Source organism: Ischnura elegans, chromosome 3, assembly GCF_921293095.1.
Source record: "Ischnura elegans chromosome 3, ioIscEleg1.1, whole genome shotgun sequence".
Lineage (NCBI taxonomy): Eukaryota > Metazoa > Arthropoda > Insecta > Odonata > Coenagrionidae > Ischnura > Ischnura elegans.
This window is the reverse complement of record NC_060248.1, coordinates 30,789,030-30,809,016: the sequence shown is the minus strand read 5'-3', so window position 1 is coordinate 30,809,016 and position 19,987 is coordinate 30,789,030. Positions and strand designations below refer to the sequence as shown.

At 40.5% G+C, this 19,987-nt stretch overlaps 1 protein-coding gene across 1 annotated transcript; it reads right to left on the bottom strand.

Moving 5' to 3' along the window:
* Window positions 1-8,698: 8,698 nt before the first annotated feature.
* On the bottom strand, window positions 8,699-13,749 carry LOC124155624 (tubulin beta chain). The gene is made up of 4 exons (XM_046529615.1): window positions 13,568-13,749; window positions 13,357-13,465; window positions 10,163-10,518; window positions 8,699-10,068 (listed from the first exon to the last, which is right to left on the bottom strand). The coding sequence occupies exons 1-4, from the start codon at window positions 13,622-13,624 to the stop codon at window positions 9,247-9,249; spliced, it is 1,344 nt and encodes a 447-aa protein (XP_046385571.1). The 5' UTR covers window positions 13,625-13,749; the 3' UTR covers window positions 8,699-9,246.
* Between the last annotated feature and the right edge of the window lie 6,238 nt (window positions 13,750-19,987).

The window sequence follows — 19,987 nt, the reverse complement described above, 5'->3', positions numbered from 1 at the left end:
CCTCCCTTATCAAATCTGAAACAACTTTAATTCTCAAGAAAGTGCCAATCCCCGGGTGCAGTGTACATTTAATGTGTGATACATCTACCTCAAACATTAGACCATACGTCACACCAGCTTTCCGTCGCCAAGCATTCGACTCGATACACAACCTTTCACACCCCGGAGTGAGAGCCACCACCAAATTAATGACAACTCGTTTTGTGTGGCCATCAATCAAAAAAGATTGCCGCCAGTGGGCTCGTTCCTGCATCCCCTGCCAGCGATCTAAAATCACACGGCACGTCTCCTCACCTCTTTCTAATTTCTCTCTGCCAGGAAGGAGATTTGAACATATACACATAGATCTTGTTGGTCCCCTCCCCATCTGCCGTGGTTACCGCTACTGCCTCACCTGTGTAGACCGTTTTACACGGTGGCCTGAGGCCATTCCTGTCGAGGACATCTCCGCCGAAACTGTGGCACGTGCCTTCCTTCGGGATTGGTTGTCCCGCTTTGGCATGCCTCAGAGAATTACCACGGACCAAGGCAGGCAATTTGAGAGTGCCCTTTTCCGCCAGCTGTCCAATATAGCCGGTGCAGTCCACTTGAGAACATCAGCATACCATCCGGCAGCAAACGGTATGGTGGAGCGCTTCCACCGCCAATTGAAATCTGCCATCCGCTGCCACCAAACGCAGCAGTGGGTGGATGTACTGCCGGCAATCCTCTTGGGTTTCCGATCTGCGCTGAAGGAGGATATGCAAGCCACCCCAGCGGAGCTCGTGTACGGCGAACCACTAAGACTTCCAGGCGAGTTCCTCTCCCCAACCAGTGGCCCCACCCCCAACGCCACCTATTTCACCTCCCAGCTCCGGGAGCACTTTCGAGGCCTAAGCCCTCGACCAGCAGCAAGGACCTGCCATCAGCATCTCACGTTTTTGTGCGTCATGACGCAAGTCACGGTGCCCTTCAGGCCCCTTACAACGGTCCATACAAGGTCCTACAGCGGGATGGTAAAACTTACAAAGTGCGTTTGCCAAACCGTGATGCGAACATTGCCATTGACCGTTTGAAACCTGCGTACATCACCTCCGAGGAGCCAATCATCCCTGAGGAGAGGAGTGAAATCCTCATTCCGACCACCAGGAGGCAGCCTTCAACCCAGGTGTTGCCATCTACCAGCATCCCTCCAGCTGATGGGCCAACTCCTGCACCCGCAGCTCCAGGGGCAGAATATACGCTGCCCAGTGGCCGCCCTAAGAGGCGTGTCCGTTTCCCGCAGCATCTGCTGGACTACCACCTCTAACCTTCTCCAATTTTTTTTCTCCTCCACATATTTACAAATTTTCTGCTCTTTCTTTTTCCTTTTTTTTTCTTCTCCACGCTAGGGTTACTCACTGCCAGGGGGGTGATGTGGTGGAGCTCTTCATTACGAGCGCCGTCACCAAGGTCAGCACCTGGTTGAGGTCATTGCCCTGGGACCCTGAGGTCCCTGCCGCTGCCGCCAGGGTACGCGGAAGATAGCGCCAGCAAGGCGCCGCGAGAGAGAGACGCTGACGAAAGGGGAGAGAGAAGGACTATCCCGCGTGAGAAGCATTAAACAAGTGTATCGCTTACCATCGCAATAAACGTGGTCGCAAATACTTTAGTGTGTTGATTGAGGCGAGGTTAATACCAACCCTAACCTTTCCCTTCAAAGAGAATCGCCTCCCATGGGAGGATCGTTGTGTAAGAGTTTAAAGAAAAGGTTAGTGAAGAGTATGATCTGGAGTGTAGCTCTCTACGGTGCGGAAACGTGGACACTGAGGAAAGAACACGAGAGAAGATTGGAGGCATTCGAGATGTGGGTATGGAGATGAATGGAGAGGGTGAAATGGACGAAGAGGCAAAGGAATGACGAAGTGCTGGATATGGTTGTCGAGGAGAGGCAGCTTTTAGATGAGATACGGAGGAGACAGAAGGTATGGATGGAGTTAGTGCTTATTGTTAACGGTGAGGGAATGTTGAAAATGGTGTTTGAGGGTAGAATGTTAGGGAAACGAGGGAGGAGAAGGAAAGGAGGATTTTTAGATAGATTGAAAGATAGTAGGCCTTACAGTGAATTAAAGAAGGCAGTGCTGGAAGGAAAGGGAGGCTTCCAGATCACTTCTTGAACACCTTATGGAAACCTTATGTAATCGGTAGAATACTATAATAATATCTCATATATTGTGAGGTATTTATATACCTTATCATATATTGTCAGTTAGGATATTGATATCTAACCGGATTAAACGATCGTCTCCCAGTAATTTTACGAAATGTCACCAAATATTGTGCATTTAATCCATCATTATACCATTTCGGCCCGCCATTACGTTAAATAATTGACAATGCTTCATTAGTTGTACGGTTAGTTTCGCAGAAAAATATCCTTCGAGGTATGCAGCCAAATTAACACGAAAGCCCGAAATGTATACAACCCTCCATGCCTTCTCCCGCCGCACACTTTGCTCGGCGACGCCGCGGCGTCTGGGCGCTTGAGCTTTCTACCCTTCAAATCACTTCCTCTTTTCCTCTGTGATCCATTTAAGAGCATGACCAGACCGTTTGACATTTTCTGCTGAACATTGGCATTTGTATAGTGATAGGTTTGGTAGGTTAGTGAAGAGTTTGATTTGGAGTGTAGCTCTCTAGGGTGCGGAAACGTGGACACTGAGGAAAGAAGACGAGAGAAGATCGGTGGCATTCGAGATGTGGGTATGGAGAAGAATGGAGAGGGTGAAATGGACGGAGAGGAAAAGGAACGACGAAGTGCTGGATATGGTTGGCGAGGAGAGGCAGCTTTTAGATGAGATACGCAGGAGACAGAAGGTATGGATGGAGTTAGTGCTTAGCGGTGAGGGGATGTTGAAAATGGTGTTGGAGGGTAGAATGTTAGGGAAACGAGGGAGGGGAAGGAAAAGAATAGGATTTTCAGATAGATTGAAAGAGAGAAGGCCTTACTGTGAGTTTTAGAGGGCAGTGCTGGAAGGAAGGGAAGGCTCCCAGATCACTTCTTGCGTACTCCATGGAAACCTACCTTAATCGGTAGAATACTATAATAATAATTCCTTGTATTCTGTCCTCATAGTCCCCTTCAGAGCTTCTACGTTGCATTTATTTGTCTCCCTGATTTTCCTCAGTATTTTGAATCTTATGCTGTTTCTCATAAGCTCTAGGCTGTGGTCTAAATCTGCATCTGATATACATATTCTCATTTTCTCGTCCCATTGATTGATTGGTGAAATGGACAGAGAGGAAAAGGAATGACGAAGTGCTGGATATGGTTGGCAGGGAGAGGCAGCTTTTATATGAGGTATGGAGGAGACAGAATGCATGGATGGAGGGAATACTTAGCGGGGAGGGGAAGTTGAAAATGGTGTTAGAGGTTAGAATATTAGGGAAACGAGAGAGGGGAAGGAAAAGAATAGGATTTTTAGATAGATTGAAAGGGAGCAGGCCTTAAAGTGAATTAAAGAAGACAGCACTGGGAGGAAAGGGAGGCTTCCAAATCACTTCTTTAGTACTCCAAGGAAACCTACCTTAATCGGTAGAATACTATAAGAAGAATACCGGGGTGTGCGGGGGTATGGAATACCCACCAGGATAAGTGGTAGGTGCGAAATTAATATGTACAAGGCGGAATAATAAGATAAACGATTCAAAATGGTGAGTTTTGCGGCTTTCTGAGGGATGTTTTATTAATCCTTGCACTATTTTATTAGTAATATCAATCCATTAAAGTAAAATGGATTAAACTTAAAAATTCCTCCGACCTCTGGGGGGGGGGGGGTTTCACCCCCAAACCTCCCCCCTCCCTTGCTGCGCCACTGCTCCATTTCAATCTATCGAAAAATCCTATTCTATTCCTTCCCCTCCCTCATTTCCCTAACATTCTACCCTCTAACACCATTTTCAACATCCCCTCCCCGCTAAGCACTAACTCCATCCATACCTTCTGTCTCCTCCGTATCTCATCTAAAAGCTGCCTCTCCTCACCCACCATGTCCAGCACTTCATCGTTCCTTTTCCTCCGTACATTTCATCCTCTCCATTCTTCTCCATACCCACATCTCAAATGCCTCCAATCTTCTCTCGTCTTCTTCCCTAAGTATCCACGTTTCCGCACTGTAGAGAGCTACACTCCAAATCAAACTCTTCACTAAGCTTTTCTATAAACTCTTACATAACGATCCTCTCAGAAGCTCCTTCCTATTCATGAACGCCTCCTTTGCTAGTGCAATTCGCTTTCTGATGTCCTTGCTACTATGTCCGTTTTCCTCTAATGTGCTGCCCAAATAGTTAAACTGCTCCACCTGTTCAAGTTTTTCACCACCCACCTTTATCTTGAGTCTCACATTCCTCGCTCGTGATGCTTTACAAAACCACATAACCTTAGTTTTCTTATGATTTATCCTCATCCCATACTCCTCGCGACGCTCGTATAACGCATCCACTAGAGCCTGTAGTCCCCTCGCTGACTGGCTAATCAGTGCCTGGTCATCCGTTAACCTTACCGATTTCAACATCATTCCACCCACTTTCACTCCAGCTTCCAACTCGTCCCACGCTTCTCTTACCATCTCCTCACGTATACGTTGGAAAGCAGCGGCGATAGAGGACAGCCTTGCCTCACACCTTAGCCAATGCTTGCCTAGCCAGATTATCCGTCCGCTACCCTCACTTACGCAGTCTGGGCAATATAAGGATACGCAGTCGTCCATCCCTCCAATTTACACCTATTCTCTTGAGAATATTCATTAACTTAACCCAGTTCACCCTATCAAACGCTTCCTCAAAATCCACGAAACAGGCACATACCTCCTGATCATATTCTAGGTTCCTCTCCGCGAGGGACCTCGTTATTGCTATTGCATCACGAGTTGACTTCCCTTTTCTGAAACCAAATTGATCTACGCCCAAATACTCGTTTGCCCTTGCCTCCATTCATCTGTTCAATATACTCAGTGCCACTTTCACCGCATGCGATATTAGGCTGATAGTCCTATAATAATTCCACAGCTTTCTTCTTTTTCGGTAGCGGAATTAAAACCGTCTTCACGAAATCCTCCGGCCAACATCCCTCCTCATAGATCCTGCGCACTAGTTCAAAAAAAATCTTTTCTTGCTATCCTTCCCTTGATTATTCAGAAGTTCACACAGGATATTGTCCACGCCTACTGGTTTCCTAGCCTTCATATCACGAAGTCCTTTCTCTATTTCCGAATCTAATATCCCCAGCCCAAGATTATCCTCCTTCACTGCACTTTCCTCCTCTAAAATTAATCTCTCCTGCCTGTTTCTTCCGTCATATAGATCCTCAACATATTCCTTCCATCTACTCTGTACCTCTTCTCGCTCGGTTATCATCCTCCCATCTTTAGCCTTAATTTTAGACATGGCTTGTCCTCTTTTGCCGCCCGATAGTAACTTCACTTTGGCATACAACGCGCCTACTTCTCCATTTCCTCACACTGTCTTTTCCACCAAGCCTTCCTTGCCCTCTTAGTATCACGTCGTAATCGATTATTTAGTTACCTATACATTCATTTGCCGTGCTCTGTGTCCACGTTCTTCCACTTCCTCCTCTCCTCCATTTCTTTTACCATTGCCTCTGTAACCCAATGCTTCTTTATCCTTCTGCTGTCAACATAGCCAATTGACTTCTCCGTCGTATTGGCTGTTCCTGTTTTAATATTATCCCATCTTTCCTCAAAAGTGTTAGTACTTTCAATCTCCCGGATATTAATGTCCACTAGTTCCTGATATTCTCTACTCAAACTACCCTTCTGCGCTTCTACATTCCATTTCCTCACCCTCCTGCCTTTCATGAGTCTTTTGAATCTTACGTTGCATTTCATAAGTACTAGGTTGTGGTCTGAATCCACATCTGCTGCTGGGAAGCTGCGCGAGTTTTTCACACTATTCCTAAACCTGTCTTACCATAACGTAGTCTATTTGATATCTCCTCACATCCCCTGGACTTTTCCATGTGTACTTTTGCCCTTTATGATGATTGAACCATGTGTTTGTGTTGAATAACTTGTTTCTCCTGCCAAATTCTGCTGCTTTCTCTCCCCTGTCGTTCCGAATTCCTAATCCAAATTCTCCTATTTCATTTCCATCTCTCCCTTCCCCGACTGAAGCGTTCCAGTCCCCCATCACTACCAGATTTTTCTTACCCGGTGTGTCTATGATTATTTCCTTGAGCTGTTCATACACCTCATCTACTTCTTCCTCCCTATGATTGCTAGTGGGCATGTCAACTTGGACCACCACTAGGTTGGTGGGCCGCTCCTCAATTTCTACTACCAGAATCCTATCGCTTACCTGGTCTTTACGTACCACACGCTTACCCATCTTCCCGTTTAATATAATGCTAATTTAATATTTCCTCCAGCCACAGCTTAATTTAATATTACTTATGCTGGGTATGCCCTTGGTCGATTTCATTTTTTAACTGTGTCATTTATTTATAATAAATGACACAGTTAAAGTATTTAAGAGTAAGTTATAATATAATAAAATACGACTCGTTAAAAAAAACCCAAAAACGTCGGTCCTCTAGAAAAATAATCAATAGGCCTGGGGCTGAAAGAGTTAAGAGCCAAACTCCATTTCTGGGCATGCAATTACCTAAATTTTTCATGGGGAGTGGGGTGGGGGAGAAAATCCTCACATGAGGTCCAGCCAAGGGCCCCCAATCACCACAGACTGCCCCTGGGATGGATCAAGGCGAAATACTTACTCGGGCAAAGTTCTCTTGTGTCACCCCCCCCCCCCACCACCTGGTAAGGAATACCCCTCAATTAAACGGGGTCTGGGCATTTGGTCGCCCTGCTAGCAATGTTGCCAGGCCCTTCAAATCCACTACATTTATGCAAAAATTTTGGAGTAAGCAACAAGTACTGCGATTATTTACTGGAACTACCTTTCCGCCATCTCAGAAATTGGTTACTCGGAAATATACCCTCCCCCAGTCCCAAAGGCATCTGCAATAGGCATGTCCATACACTGCTGCAGAAGTATCTTATCTTACATTAGTATAGTATATTACTTAAAATAGGCTATAAGACCAAAGCACAGTCAGTGCATTTACTAACCACACTATGGAAGTTTCAAATAATTAACAACTTGTTACTAATACCCCAAGACAACTTATCCAGCTTTATCAGCTGCAATGGTGAGTGGGTTGCATACATTACGGATATAACTATTCGCAGTCAGCCTTCATGGGCTAAACACAGTTGACAGCTCCTCAGAGCCAATGAAAAAATTAAACTTGAGGACGATGCCATCTTAATGATTTTTAGCTTGATTCCTGAACTTTGTAAACTTTTAAACCTATGCCTGAGGGATAATTTTGGATCCAAAGTAACACTTCTTGACTCGAAATGATAACTCATGTATCCAAGACACATTCAGCAACACATATTGATGGGTAGTGTGGCTTTAGCTACAAAACATGATCATTTGAAGGGCCTCTTGTATGTGGAATTCACTATTCGACATACAAATTCAAGGATTCTTTAGAGGAATTAGTCATTTACTTAAAGACACATTGAAATAATAATAACTTACATGAAATTAACATAATCCACAAAGTAAACTTTACCTCGACCTGAAGCTCAATGCTAATACATCATTTTCAGGAGAAAAGTGGGGCTCGGTGCAGTCAATTTAGAGCCGTATATGATGATAGTTCCAAGGTGAAGTACTGGAGGAAACGGGCGAATCCAGGATTTTTTTCTGGGAGGGCACAAAGGTCTGACCGTCTAACGATCTTCTCATACTTGAGATTAAAGACAAGATACAACAATTACTGTACAAAGTATTCTCTTTGTTTTAACATGAAAGTTATTAATATGAAATTAATGGTTGAGGCTCCGTAACACACAATATGAACGTAATAACAGTAAAATAAAAGTCTATTTTTTAAGCGTCTGGGGGGGCACATGCCCCCTCCCCTAAATCTGCATAAGAGAGGAAAGGAAATGAGTAGGAAACGGAAGGAGATACTAGGAAGGGAGATGGATGGACAGCAAGGAAATGGTGAGTTCTTTGTGGTCAACAACCTTAGGACTACAAAATATGTAAAAAGCAGTAGCCAAATATGAGCATAGTATGATTGTGGAGGTCGCCCCCCTTTTAGCTCAGCATTTAGAAGTTGTGTTCTCTACAGCTATAAATATGTAAATGTTCAGAGGGAGAGGGTTGGTAGCCACCTTTGATTATTGGGCATGGACAGCTCCAAGAAGGATTCCTGTAAAAGTTGCCAGAGAAGCCAGTGAATGGTCGCTGTAGTGTTCCAAGTGTACCACTTAGTTGGGGAAACCAAGTTGAATGGGATGAATGGCATGGGAGGAGAGGAAATCTGGACTTCGACAATGTACAATGTTAACGGACAGATGAGTTACATATATAATGGTACAAGAGTGGAAATTTGAGTTCTATGCTTGGATTGCTCAAATAGCTGCAAGGCATCGGAAACTTTGGTGTTCAAATAGTTTAATTAACATAAATATTTTAGAAAATTTTAAAATCTTTCATCTCCAAGTTTTTTTAGGGTCGGTAACTAAAAACTGAGTGAACTTTTATCATAAGTATTCTACTAAATGCTCCAAAAGTTAAAAACCATTAAAAATTTGGGATTGTAAAATGACAAAGACCCTAAGAATTAACGTGAAAAATGAAATACTTTATTCAAACTAGTTTTATTACTCCATTGGAAATACAAATTCAGATTTACATCCTGTACAAAGAATTTTTTGGCTTTCTATTTTATATAACCAATACTGGGAGACATTTTTAAGTTTCTAAAAAAACACAGTCACATGTCTTTCATGGTATCACAAACAATCTCACATTTTTCATTTAAACGAATTTCTTGACTAAGTACAAAAATACGTTATCACATTAAGTCACCACAGAGAGCTTTTATTTAAAATGGCTAAGTTACTCTGGTCATTATTTGTCACACAAATACACCAAGAAATGCATTGATCGGTTCACAGGAATTAGTTCTTCATGATGAACACATGGATTAATAATTTAGAGTCACACCTTTTCTTAAGTTACAGTCACTTAAAATCCCCATTTTGATTTCTGAAATGAAAGAACTAATTCCTATCCTTACCCATACAAACCCTAAAACGCCCCAAGTAACTCAGAAAGTTGAAAAAATCAAACATTTGACAGATACAATTGATCAGTTACATAACAACCTCGCCATGAAGTCTTAGATTAAGCTTCATCTGCTTCTCCCTCTTCATCCTCATCAAACTCGCCCTCCTCCTCAGCTGTTGCTTCTTGATACTGCTGATACTCAGACACAAGATCATTCATATTCGATTCCGCCTCTGTAAATTCCATCTCATCCATACCTTCCCCAGTATACCAATGAAGAAAAGCCTTCCGTCGAAACATAGCAGTGAATTGCTCAGATATTCGCTTGAATAGTTCTTGAATAGCTGTAGAATTTCCAATAAAGGTGGCTGACATTTTTAGGCCGCGAGGAGGTATATCACATACAGCTGTTTTCACATTATTTGGAATCCATTCCACAAAATAACTACTATTTTTGTTTTGAACATTTAGCATTTGTTCATCAACCTCTTTCATTGACATTCGCCCCCTAAAGACAGCAGCCACAGTCAGATATCGACCATGACGAGGATCACATGCTGCCATCATGTTTTTTGCATCAAACATTTGCTGAGTTAGCTCAGGAACGCTGAGAGCACGATACTGTTGCGACCCACGTGATGTAAGGGGAGCAAAACCTGGCATAAAAAAGTGAAGACGTGGGAATGGAACCATATTTACAGCAAGTTTCCGCAGATCAGCATTCAGTTGACCTGGAAATCTTAGGCATGTGGTAACCCCAGACATCGTTGCTGATACAAGGTGATTAAGGTCTCCATAAGTAGGAGTTGTCAATTTTAATGTACGAAAACATATATCATACAAAGCCTCATTATCAATACAATATGTTTCATCGGTGTTTTCTACCAGCTGATGCACTGACAAAGTGGCATTATACGGCTCCACAACTGTATCTGAAACCTGAAGATACAAGTTAGTAATAATTTACAATGACATACATCTTAAATGATTCTACAAAAAAGCTATTTCACATTATCCTATTACAAATCATTACCTTAGGAGAAGGGACTACACTGAATGTATTCATTATTCGATCAGGATACTCTTCCCTAATTTTTGAGATTAGAAGAGTTCCCATGCCAGACCCAGTTCCACCTCCTAATGAATGAGTAAGCTGGAATCCTTGAAGGCAGTCACAACTTTCAGCTTCCTTTCGGACAACATCTAACACTGAGTCAACTAACTCAGCACCTTCAGTGTAATGCCCTTTAGCCCAATTATTACCGGCTCCACTCTGACCAAAGACAAAATTATCAGGCCTGAAAATTTGGCCAAAAGGGCCAGAACGTACAGAATCCATGGTGCCTGGCTCAAGGTCAACGAGTATCGCCCGTGGCACATATTTACCACCTGTATGTAGAAATTGTTGCATTAGAAACAATGAAATATACCACTATCATTACTTCACTTTATGAATATTTGTAAACATATATCTGCTCAATCAAGTTCTTTGTTTGATATTCATGAATTGCATAATTATTGACCTAACAGGATGATATATGTATTAACTTTAATAAATTATGTATTATTAACTTAGAGCAATAAACTAAAGCCTCGGTAAACATTTCAAATAAAGATAAGAGGATGATTAAAGTCACCTTCCCATATATGCTATCCACTAAAATAACAATAAAAGGAGGTAAGGCACTCATAATAAAGATTTTTAAAGATGAACCAAGACCAAGCTGAGTCTAGCAAACTAAACTCCACATCAATATCTGACTAATCCCTAAACTGACTGAACACACGTCAAATGGGTTCCAACCCAACTAGGGCTGACTGAAAGTTAAGAAGTGGTTTCAATTATGTATATTCAACTGTCCAATCTAGGCAAAAAGGATGCTCCAGGATTGATGAAATTGACCAGTTTCTGAAGCATATGAATGACCAATCCAAACTTATCTTTGACCATGAAAGTATAGAGAACAACAGCCAATTTCCCTTCTTCAACATCTTGAATAGATGAAATCCAGATGTTATATTTGGCCACAGGGTGTATCCAAAGCCAACCCACATGAACGACTATACTTACAAGGCAACAGTGACCATCATCCGTATCAATGCTGAGTGGTGATGCTTACTCTCTTTCATCACATAACAATGATCTCTGACAAGTAGAACTCAGAGGCAGAGCCAATACCCCAAAAGAAGACATGCCATCACAAGAGATATAAAGGTAGCTTAATTCAAATACCCTTACAAGGACCTCAAATCCGACTCACTAAGATGGCGAGGAGAAGAAAATACTGGAGGCTAGAGCCTGCCTACCCTACATTTCAACTTTTTCCAGGAGATGTTCCAAAAAACAAGATAAATTCAGTGAATTGCATTGAAACCATTCATACATAACCTAACAAAATGTATAACCAGCTAGCGTTAGCCCCAAGTACCAGATAAATCTCACAACAACTAGTGTGTACCATGTCTTCTGTGACTATAGCAAGTCCTACACCAGTGAGCCAGTCTGGGCAATGGAAACATGGCTAGGGAATACTATTGTCACCTCCTCCAGGATCAATAAGAGAAATTGGCAATAACTAAATGCAGCACTACATGCAGGCATACATCCAACTTCAACAAAACTGATGTGGTATGCCGACTATCCCTTTTTTGTAATATAATCACAAAGGAAGCACTAGAAATCTATTTAGCAGTACATATTTTCAAAAGAAACACCATATTCAAAGCAGCACCTCGGAGCTCATCCTAAATAAGTTCTTGGCAGGCAAGAGAAGTGCTGCTACTTGTGACAAGCAGTAGATGTGTAACCGCACCTCCCCTGACATTGAGTATATGATTATAGAGCTTAGGGCAGAGGAGAGTATATGAACTCTTAAGACAAGTAATGACCAAGACCTTGAAATGTCAGCAACAACACACAGTTCAACACATAAGAAAAATGCAATCAGATATAAGTTAAAAATAAAAAAAACTTTCATTAGCTGTCACTAAAGGTGTATGTACATCCACTCATCCACGAGGAAGAGCACAAAGATAATTATTATCACACATTTTAAGGCACTATTCTCTCCATAAGCCAAGTGTTCATATATAACTTTAAGATGGCTCTTAAAGTGATACATGAAAGCCCAACATTATTCAGAAATAACCACTTTAAAAATACCTTTAATTTGAACCCAAATCGATTTAGGGATATATAGCGGTATTTGCCTGCAAGCATATTACACCCATTGAACACTATGTATGTCTTGAGAGTTTTTAAGTATTTATTCTTTATGTGATCATGAAGCCAACTACCCATTCCCACTGGCATGACAATGATAACTGACATGTTTAGTTTTAAATATAAACAAAATAATGACACATTTCACACCATATGACACAAATTTCATATCATTCCCACACTTGTTCCAAACCTCCTCAAATGTGCTAATAATTACCTGGATGGTTATAAAAAGATGGGGAGCATGGTGGTCCAGAGGGTAGATTACTCTATTAATAATAGTTAGCATCCTCGGTGAAGCCATTGTGCAACTCCTAATAAAATTCTCTACTTTGAGGTAGCCTAGCAAAAGGAATTGGCCCCCTTGCCCTGACTGGGTGAAATTTACACGTCTATGGCTGGGAAGAACTCTACCCTTACCAATCCAAACTTTAGGTTGAATCACTGGACGAGACATTGAAAATTGCAAAATAAAAGTGAAATAAATAGGAGATTAAATTCTTACACTAATGATAAGCATAATAGGTTTTATGAGAAAAAACTTTCAATCATGCAAACACTTTTGAGTACCTCACAAGAACAAAAAAGTATATGAAAAGAGTTTAATTTTCATGGACACACAAAACAGATGAATATAGGAAAAATCTATCTTCTATGACCCTCTAAAAAAAATCTTTTTCAGTCTTTTTTTCAAATGTGTACATTGAACATTTCACAGCATCATTTCATTAATTTTGCTAGAGTAACCATAAATATTTCTTCAGAATTACAAGTATGGTGTAATTTCAGTAATCGATTCTTAAATGATTATAGAGAAAGTTCAATGCAGAATAAACACATAATTATTAGAAACGAGAGGTATGAGAGTAGTGCATACAAATCACAAGATATTAAGTGTTATGATTATAGCGAAAGCCATTCTTTCGGATGAAACTTAACACGAAAGCATATAATTCCTAAATATTCAACAATGAACCTTTTGATGGAAGATCACTGATTTGTACCTGTGGCTTCATTGTAGTAGACATTAATCCTCTCTAGCTGCAGATCTGAATCGCCATGATATGTACCAGTTGGATCAATTCCATGCTCGTCAGAAATTACCTCCCAAAACTAAAAAAATATAAAGTGCATGCGTTGCTAATGCTTCTCAAAGTCATACTTCCGTTTACAACCGAGTTGCATATTGGTAAGTTAAACATAGGTTGGACTAACCTTTGCTCCAATTTGATTTCCGCACTGACCCGCTTGAACGTGAACTATTTCACGCATTTTTGGTAATCTACAGGATTAAAAGTTAGCTATAGCACCAATTTCTTCACAACACCTGAAAGTTACATCCGCGTTTCAAACAAAAAGACCGCTACAGCAACGGAAAACGGTGAATCGCCAGTATCAATACGCAGCGATTCTCTTCCAAAAATTTCGATTTCAACCAATATGGCACAAAATATTATCATAAAATATAATAAAAAATGTTTAAAGTCATTATGTTGAAAGTGACGTTTTCGAATAGTTAAACTTTATCCATAATTGCTTGGGACTATTTCGCGTTGTGACCAACACTTATACGAGTCCTCCGCAGTCTTCCACAAAATACATTGTTGTTGAATGAACCCATATGCTCGGTCAAGACGTCGTGGATGAAAAATATTTACGAAGCTTTCATATAAGGACATTGAAAATACAATGTAGCTTCACATTTTGAATTTTCCGGAGTTCATACTCCAGAATATAATGATGAGTCGAGAACGGAAAAATGTAAATTATGATCGTTCTTCCGAGAAGTCCGCTTTCAGGGAGTACCCATTAAGGAGCATCGGATGTAACTCCACAGTCATAGTAGAATAAAACGCTGGGCGTTCCGATCATGGTTCGGTATTCAACCCTCATGACATTCGGCATTCGGGTAACTTTTTCAAACGCGAAGCGAATTAAGGTCGTTTGGGGAGAGGGGGCAGTAACACTCCCGGCGGTACATAGGTGGTACGCAATGCCTCTCATTGAGTCCATTCAGTCTACTGAGGCAATATCTCGGTCCACGTACGCAAGTATTTTTTTCCTTTTTCGTTTAAATAACTTGGTAGCATTTGAAAAATTTATTCAGAATCACGGTAAGTCATTTCCCTATTATGTCTATTAACAATTATTTTAATGCCTCGCAGCTCATATGAAATTTTACAAGGATGTGCAACCCTCAAAACTACAGTTGAATCGCTCAATTTGGCTTCTGTAGTCAACAAGATTGAATGGTCAACCAGGTGGCCAAGAAATATAAGCAATCACATTTCAACGAAGAGTACACTCAACCCTTGACTGGGCTTAACCCTTCCTGCACTTCGTGTGCCATCGGTTTCAAAGGCGAAAAGTAAATTTTATCTCAATAAACAACCAACTATTATTTATTTTTTGTCCACAAACCTTTATTTCTCAAATTACAGTATTAATTTCAACATTTTAATGAATGAATTTCATTATTATTCTAACTATTTTTGAGGACAATTATTCTTATTATCACTGTTAGTTCCCTTGCTTTCAACACTGTCAATCAGGGGCGGATCCAGGAGTTTTTTCTGGGGGAGCACAAGCAGGGCCGTATCCAGGATTTTGCTCTGGGGGGGAGGGGCACAAGGATACCTCGTAATACAAAACGAACACAATGATAATGGGACCGTATTTTTTTAAGGGTCTGGGGGGAGGGCACGTGCCCCTCCCCCCCCCCCCTAGATCTGCCTATGCTGTCAATGCAAGTATAAGTGATGGTACCTATATAATTTATTTAAGTAAATTTTGTGCATATACCACATTTCGACGTGGTGTTATTGTTTTTACACCAACCACACTTCATACAACATCCTCTTTCTTTCTTTCTTTCTTTCCTTCATCCCACACGTTTCCTTTTCCCTACTTGGCCTAATCCCTCTACTTCTTTCATCTTGATCACACCTTAAAATAATATTTTTTAATCTCAGCAGTAGATTCTGTTTCATCCTATCTTTTACATGATCTTTCACTAAACTCAATGCCAACTTTTCAAAAATACCCTCCTGTGCTTGTGTGGAGAATCTCTATTCGACAAATTATAAAACTAGGGCATTTATGCAGGTCAAGTTCAGTAACCCAAAAAATATCATCATTGGTCACCGCCTGGATCTTATAGAAACGGAGAAGTTACCACACATTTGATACACGGTGTCAACACCTCCTTTGGTTCGGTTGTAATCTAAAACTGTCAGGTTTCTTGGCAAATGCTATTTTCATGATGCATCGTTGACGAAACAATTACTGCTTTATTCTTTTTTGGCACATGAGATACTAACATTGCACTTTTTCGATGGCCAAAAATCAATGATTCTAGTTTTCTCTTTTTGTTGGGAAGAAACTCAGATGGTATTTCCCTTTTATGGTATTCTTCCAGATGGTTCCGATGAAAGCGATTTTTTTCTTTCAAAAGTGATAATGCCACTGAACAGCTGTTATATGTACCAATTATCGCATGTCAGGTTTCTATTGGAACCTTTTAGTCATTCAATCAGCCTGTGAACAATAGATGAAGGGCTGTTGTCTCCGCTATACGGTCCAGAGGGCTGCCTTCCCCAATAAACTTCTAAGTTACACGCATAAAATGTTTTTGTATCAGCCAATACAAATATCTTCAATCCATATCTTGCCTGTTTACCAGTACCAGGTATGTACCGGTATGTACTGTATTAAATTACAACGCCTTTTGAAAGGCTCCAATTTTTCGTCAATTGTCAAAAATTCACCATGTGAATATGAACCTTTGCAGTTGATGATGAGTTTTTCAAGCACAGACCTTATTGGTGCCAACTTGCCTGACTGTCTCATTTCATGTGTTGGTCTTTTATCGTAAAATCTTATATACGACAATAAAAACAAAAATCTCTTGTAAGACATAACAGCGCGACATATTTCTACACCTGTACCAATATCAGTCCTAAGTTCATGAAAGTTTGTATGATTGGATTTTTTTATTCCAGTTAGATATAAAAGACCTTAACAGCTTGAATTTCATTTTCATTTCTGTCTTTGTTATCTCTTTCCCTAGAATACGCATGACTGGAGGGTTTCTCTTGAATTTCCTGATTAGCATGATGCACTATTATTTCAATGATGTCACAGTCAATAATTTTAGAAAAAGCTGAAAACTCATCTTTCACATTTTGGCCCCTCTTCTTGGCATTGGGAAACACTTTCACTAAGTTGTATGCAGCAGTTCTACCAAACTTACTTTTACAAAGTTGTTTACTACACATAGTTGTTTTATCCCTCCCCAAGTAAAATTCGCCATCCCTGTCAGCAGAATGATCCCCTTCTTCCGATGAAGCTTGCAATTCAGATTCTGAACTATGATCTTCAAAATGTTGTTCATATTCTGAATCCAAATCACTGCCGTTAATATCCCTCATTGGCAAATTTTCAAGGATCTCCACGATCTCATGATCTGCCAAACTTCTTTTTGACCTAAATAAAAATTACAAATAAACTCGGAAAAGTTATTTTTCTTAGCTTGAATTCAAATTCATTCCTTCCCAATCATTGTTTTCACTATTTACAATGTTATCTAAAACAAATATGTTAAAAAACAACTAATGTTATATGTACATGTGGACAGAAAATGTCACAGATAAAAAACACCATATGGAATAGAATGACTGAATTTCTCTCGGGTTTGTGCGTGGGTAGGCTGCCAAGAGATTTTCTTGCCTGCGCGTAAAACCCAGAGATGTTTATTCCAACTACAAGTAGGTGTGGATAGTAACGTGAACTTAACATGACTTTTCGTAGCGTCCGCATGCACTTTAGATACACTATATATTCAATTAATAGGTGTAGAGTAGGAGGAGGGTTTTTTTTCCACTGATGTCAATGGCGAGCACACTAAGCCGTCAAATGAGAGATAAAACAAGAAAATGTATGAGATATCATAATAATGTGGTGTTATTATAATGCCTACTCCCATACACAACCTAAAAAAAATAATATCATACCTTCTTAGGCCACCAGAAGTAGGGAAGTTATTTGTGATGAACATCAATACATCCTTTAGGTTAGGTTAGGTAATACATCCCAAGGCATGACAAATATTTAAACGTCTAATTTAAAAAAGAGTTTACAATGTTGTAGAACTTAGTGAAATATATGCATTCTAACTTTCTCAGTGCCGTGAAATACGACTCCATTAAGTGGTCGCATGGTGCACGGAGTGTGCTAAAAGGCACCTAATTAAAAATATTTCGTGTGAGAATGAAATGAAACAACATATTGACATGAAAGCATTACAAATACATTGTGTACGAATGCCCAACAGGATATATGGCATACTCAATTCAACTATGATGATTTAGTCTGAGTTCTGGTACTTTTTACTCAAGTAGTGCACTCCATGCACCAGCTAACTTAAGGGTTAATACCTCATGTAGGATGATTCTTCCTTTCTCTGGTTGGGCTTGCAGATCCTCGGCAATATGAATACGCTTCCCTCCCCCCACAAGGGGAGAAATAAGCTTGTGATGGGCAAGGAAGAAAATTGAAGGGGTTAGGTTAAGCCCCCAAAGAAGAATTAAGGTCTACAGAAGGAATAAAGACACACTCACCCTTAAAGGCTACTCATAATATTAGTATTTGTCCCTCCTGAACTATTTATTGGTTTTCTTTGATGCATCAAATACACAGTCACTCTCAGAGGCTTCATATACATTGTGCATATCACCGATACCACATTCTACCTCATCCAAAGAATGTTAACATGAATAGCTTTCTGACAGGATAAATGTTCAGTTAACTTTCTTTTAATAAACATTACATACCAATGTTTTCAGAAAAACTAAGTTCCTATCATTCCCAGATAGGAATACAGTAAAACCTCTCTAAAGGAGCCATTGCTGTTTCCAGGAAAAAAACTGGCTGTTTGGAGGTATGCCGTGGGTAGGGAGTAATTCACATAATACTAATCATGTTTCTTTTTTGTTCCCTCGTCTTTTAATTGACGGAATGAAGCCATTCTCCCTAAATAGAGGACGTCATTTAATACTTACTCTTAGTATGCCACTTCATGCAAATACTATCCATTTTCTAGTCTTTAGTAGTGATGGGCACTGCGCGAGTGAGTCAGTTTAAATTTACTACTCAGCAGATAGAGCTGTGAGGCGAGAGAGACTTATTTGGTGAGTCGCGACTCCCTCCCCTCCGCAGACCGCACACGACTCCCTCTGCACATACTGTGCGTGTTGGGAGTCCTGAGCGGTAGAAATCAGCTCCATGCGCACACGACTCCCTTAGCACATGATGTGCGCTAGAATTGTGCGAGGCGAAGTTAAGACTCCCGGCACTCATGACTCCCTCAGCACACAATGATCATGCTGCAGTCGTGTGTGGTGGGATTTGGACTCCATGCGCACACGACTCCTTCCACCAGCATTTTCCGTGTCAGACTCATCGCACGTTTGGTGGGTTATAGGGAGCACGTGGCACTTTTCGTGCGTAGCCCACTGGTCACATTTTCACACTGCTTGAAAGATTTTCCTAATTCATTTTCTGGGTATTACTCTAAAAAATTTCACCTGACCCTTATCGTAATTCTCTCTCCTGCATGTTCATGCAACATGACAGAAAAATGGTGGAAGATGCTCTTGTAAAAGTTTTCGGCAACGGTAAATTTATGAAAATAATACGAGACAATAATGAAAATTAGTTCTAACTCAAACAACTAAGATTAATCGATGAAATTAATTATGAATTGTTGACATGATCATGTAGATTTGGAGAGAAAATTTTGTTACAACAGAATTTTTTTAAATTGCCGTCATCTCAAAGCACAGGAGACGGAATGCATTTTCAGCCTTCCATGAAAGATATAAATTATCGGCAGAGAAGGTTCCTCAGGTATATCACCTGTTAAATATTGTGACTATGAAATACATGATTGATTTGAATACAATTTTTCAAATTGTGATCAAGAAAATGTTGCATTATAAGTGTTCGTTCAGAAATCCACCCTCACCACCTTCCCCTTTCTTCCACTCCCCTCTCCCCTCAACCCAGAAACGCTTTGCTGAGTCGCACTGTTCAAGCGGCTCTCAGGAGTGTGCTATGAGCGGTGAGGCAGCTCCACAAAAAGAGTCATTTATGCCATCACTAATCTTTAGACCACCGTGGATTAAGCAATCTCCCAATAACTGTGAAAGGGGCTCCTTTTCTTGAACTGCATTGCAGCAAAACTGTAATTTTATTCTTTTCTAGCTTAATTTACCACCAATGTGTATCAAAGAAAGTGTCTTCTTTGGAATGGCTCTTAATAAAAGTACCGTGTCATATTAAAAATCTCTTGCCTCTTAGCCCTGAAAAATTGATAACTCTTGATTTCCACTCATCTACCCTTTATAGAGAAACATTCTCATTTTCTTGAGCTCATACATCCCGGGGAAAAATTTTGATCAGACATAGGGGACTCGTACCATCCAATCCTTTCTTTCCCTTCACTTTGCAGGTGTATCCAAAGATGAGTGTGATGAGTGTTTAAGGCTTTACTCACAAATCTTTTCACCACGTTCTGGGGTTTTTATTTTAGAGAATTAGTGGAGGTGGTCTTGCAGAGTTGCCACAGTTTCCATT

Coding starts and splice junctions, on each gene's coding strand:
- LOC124155624 (XM_046529615.1), bottom strand. CDS start 13,624: ATGCGTGAAATAGTTCACGTTCAAGCGGGTCAGTGCGGAAATCAAATT. Junction 10,519..13,356: donor CTACTACAATGAAGCCACAG/GTACAAATCAGT, acceptor TTCTACATACAG/GTGGTAAATATGTGCCACGG. Junction 10,069..10,162: donor GTGTAGTCCCTTCTCCTAAG/GTAATGATTTGT, acceptor TTGTATCTTCAG/GTTTCAGATACAGTTGTGGA.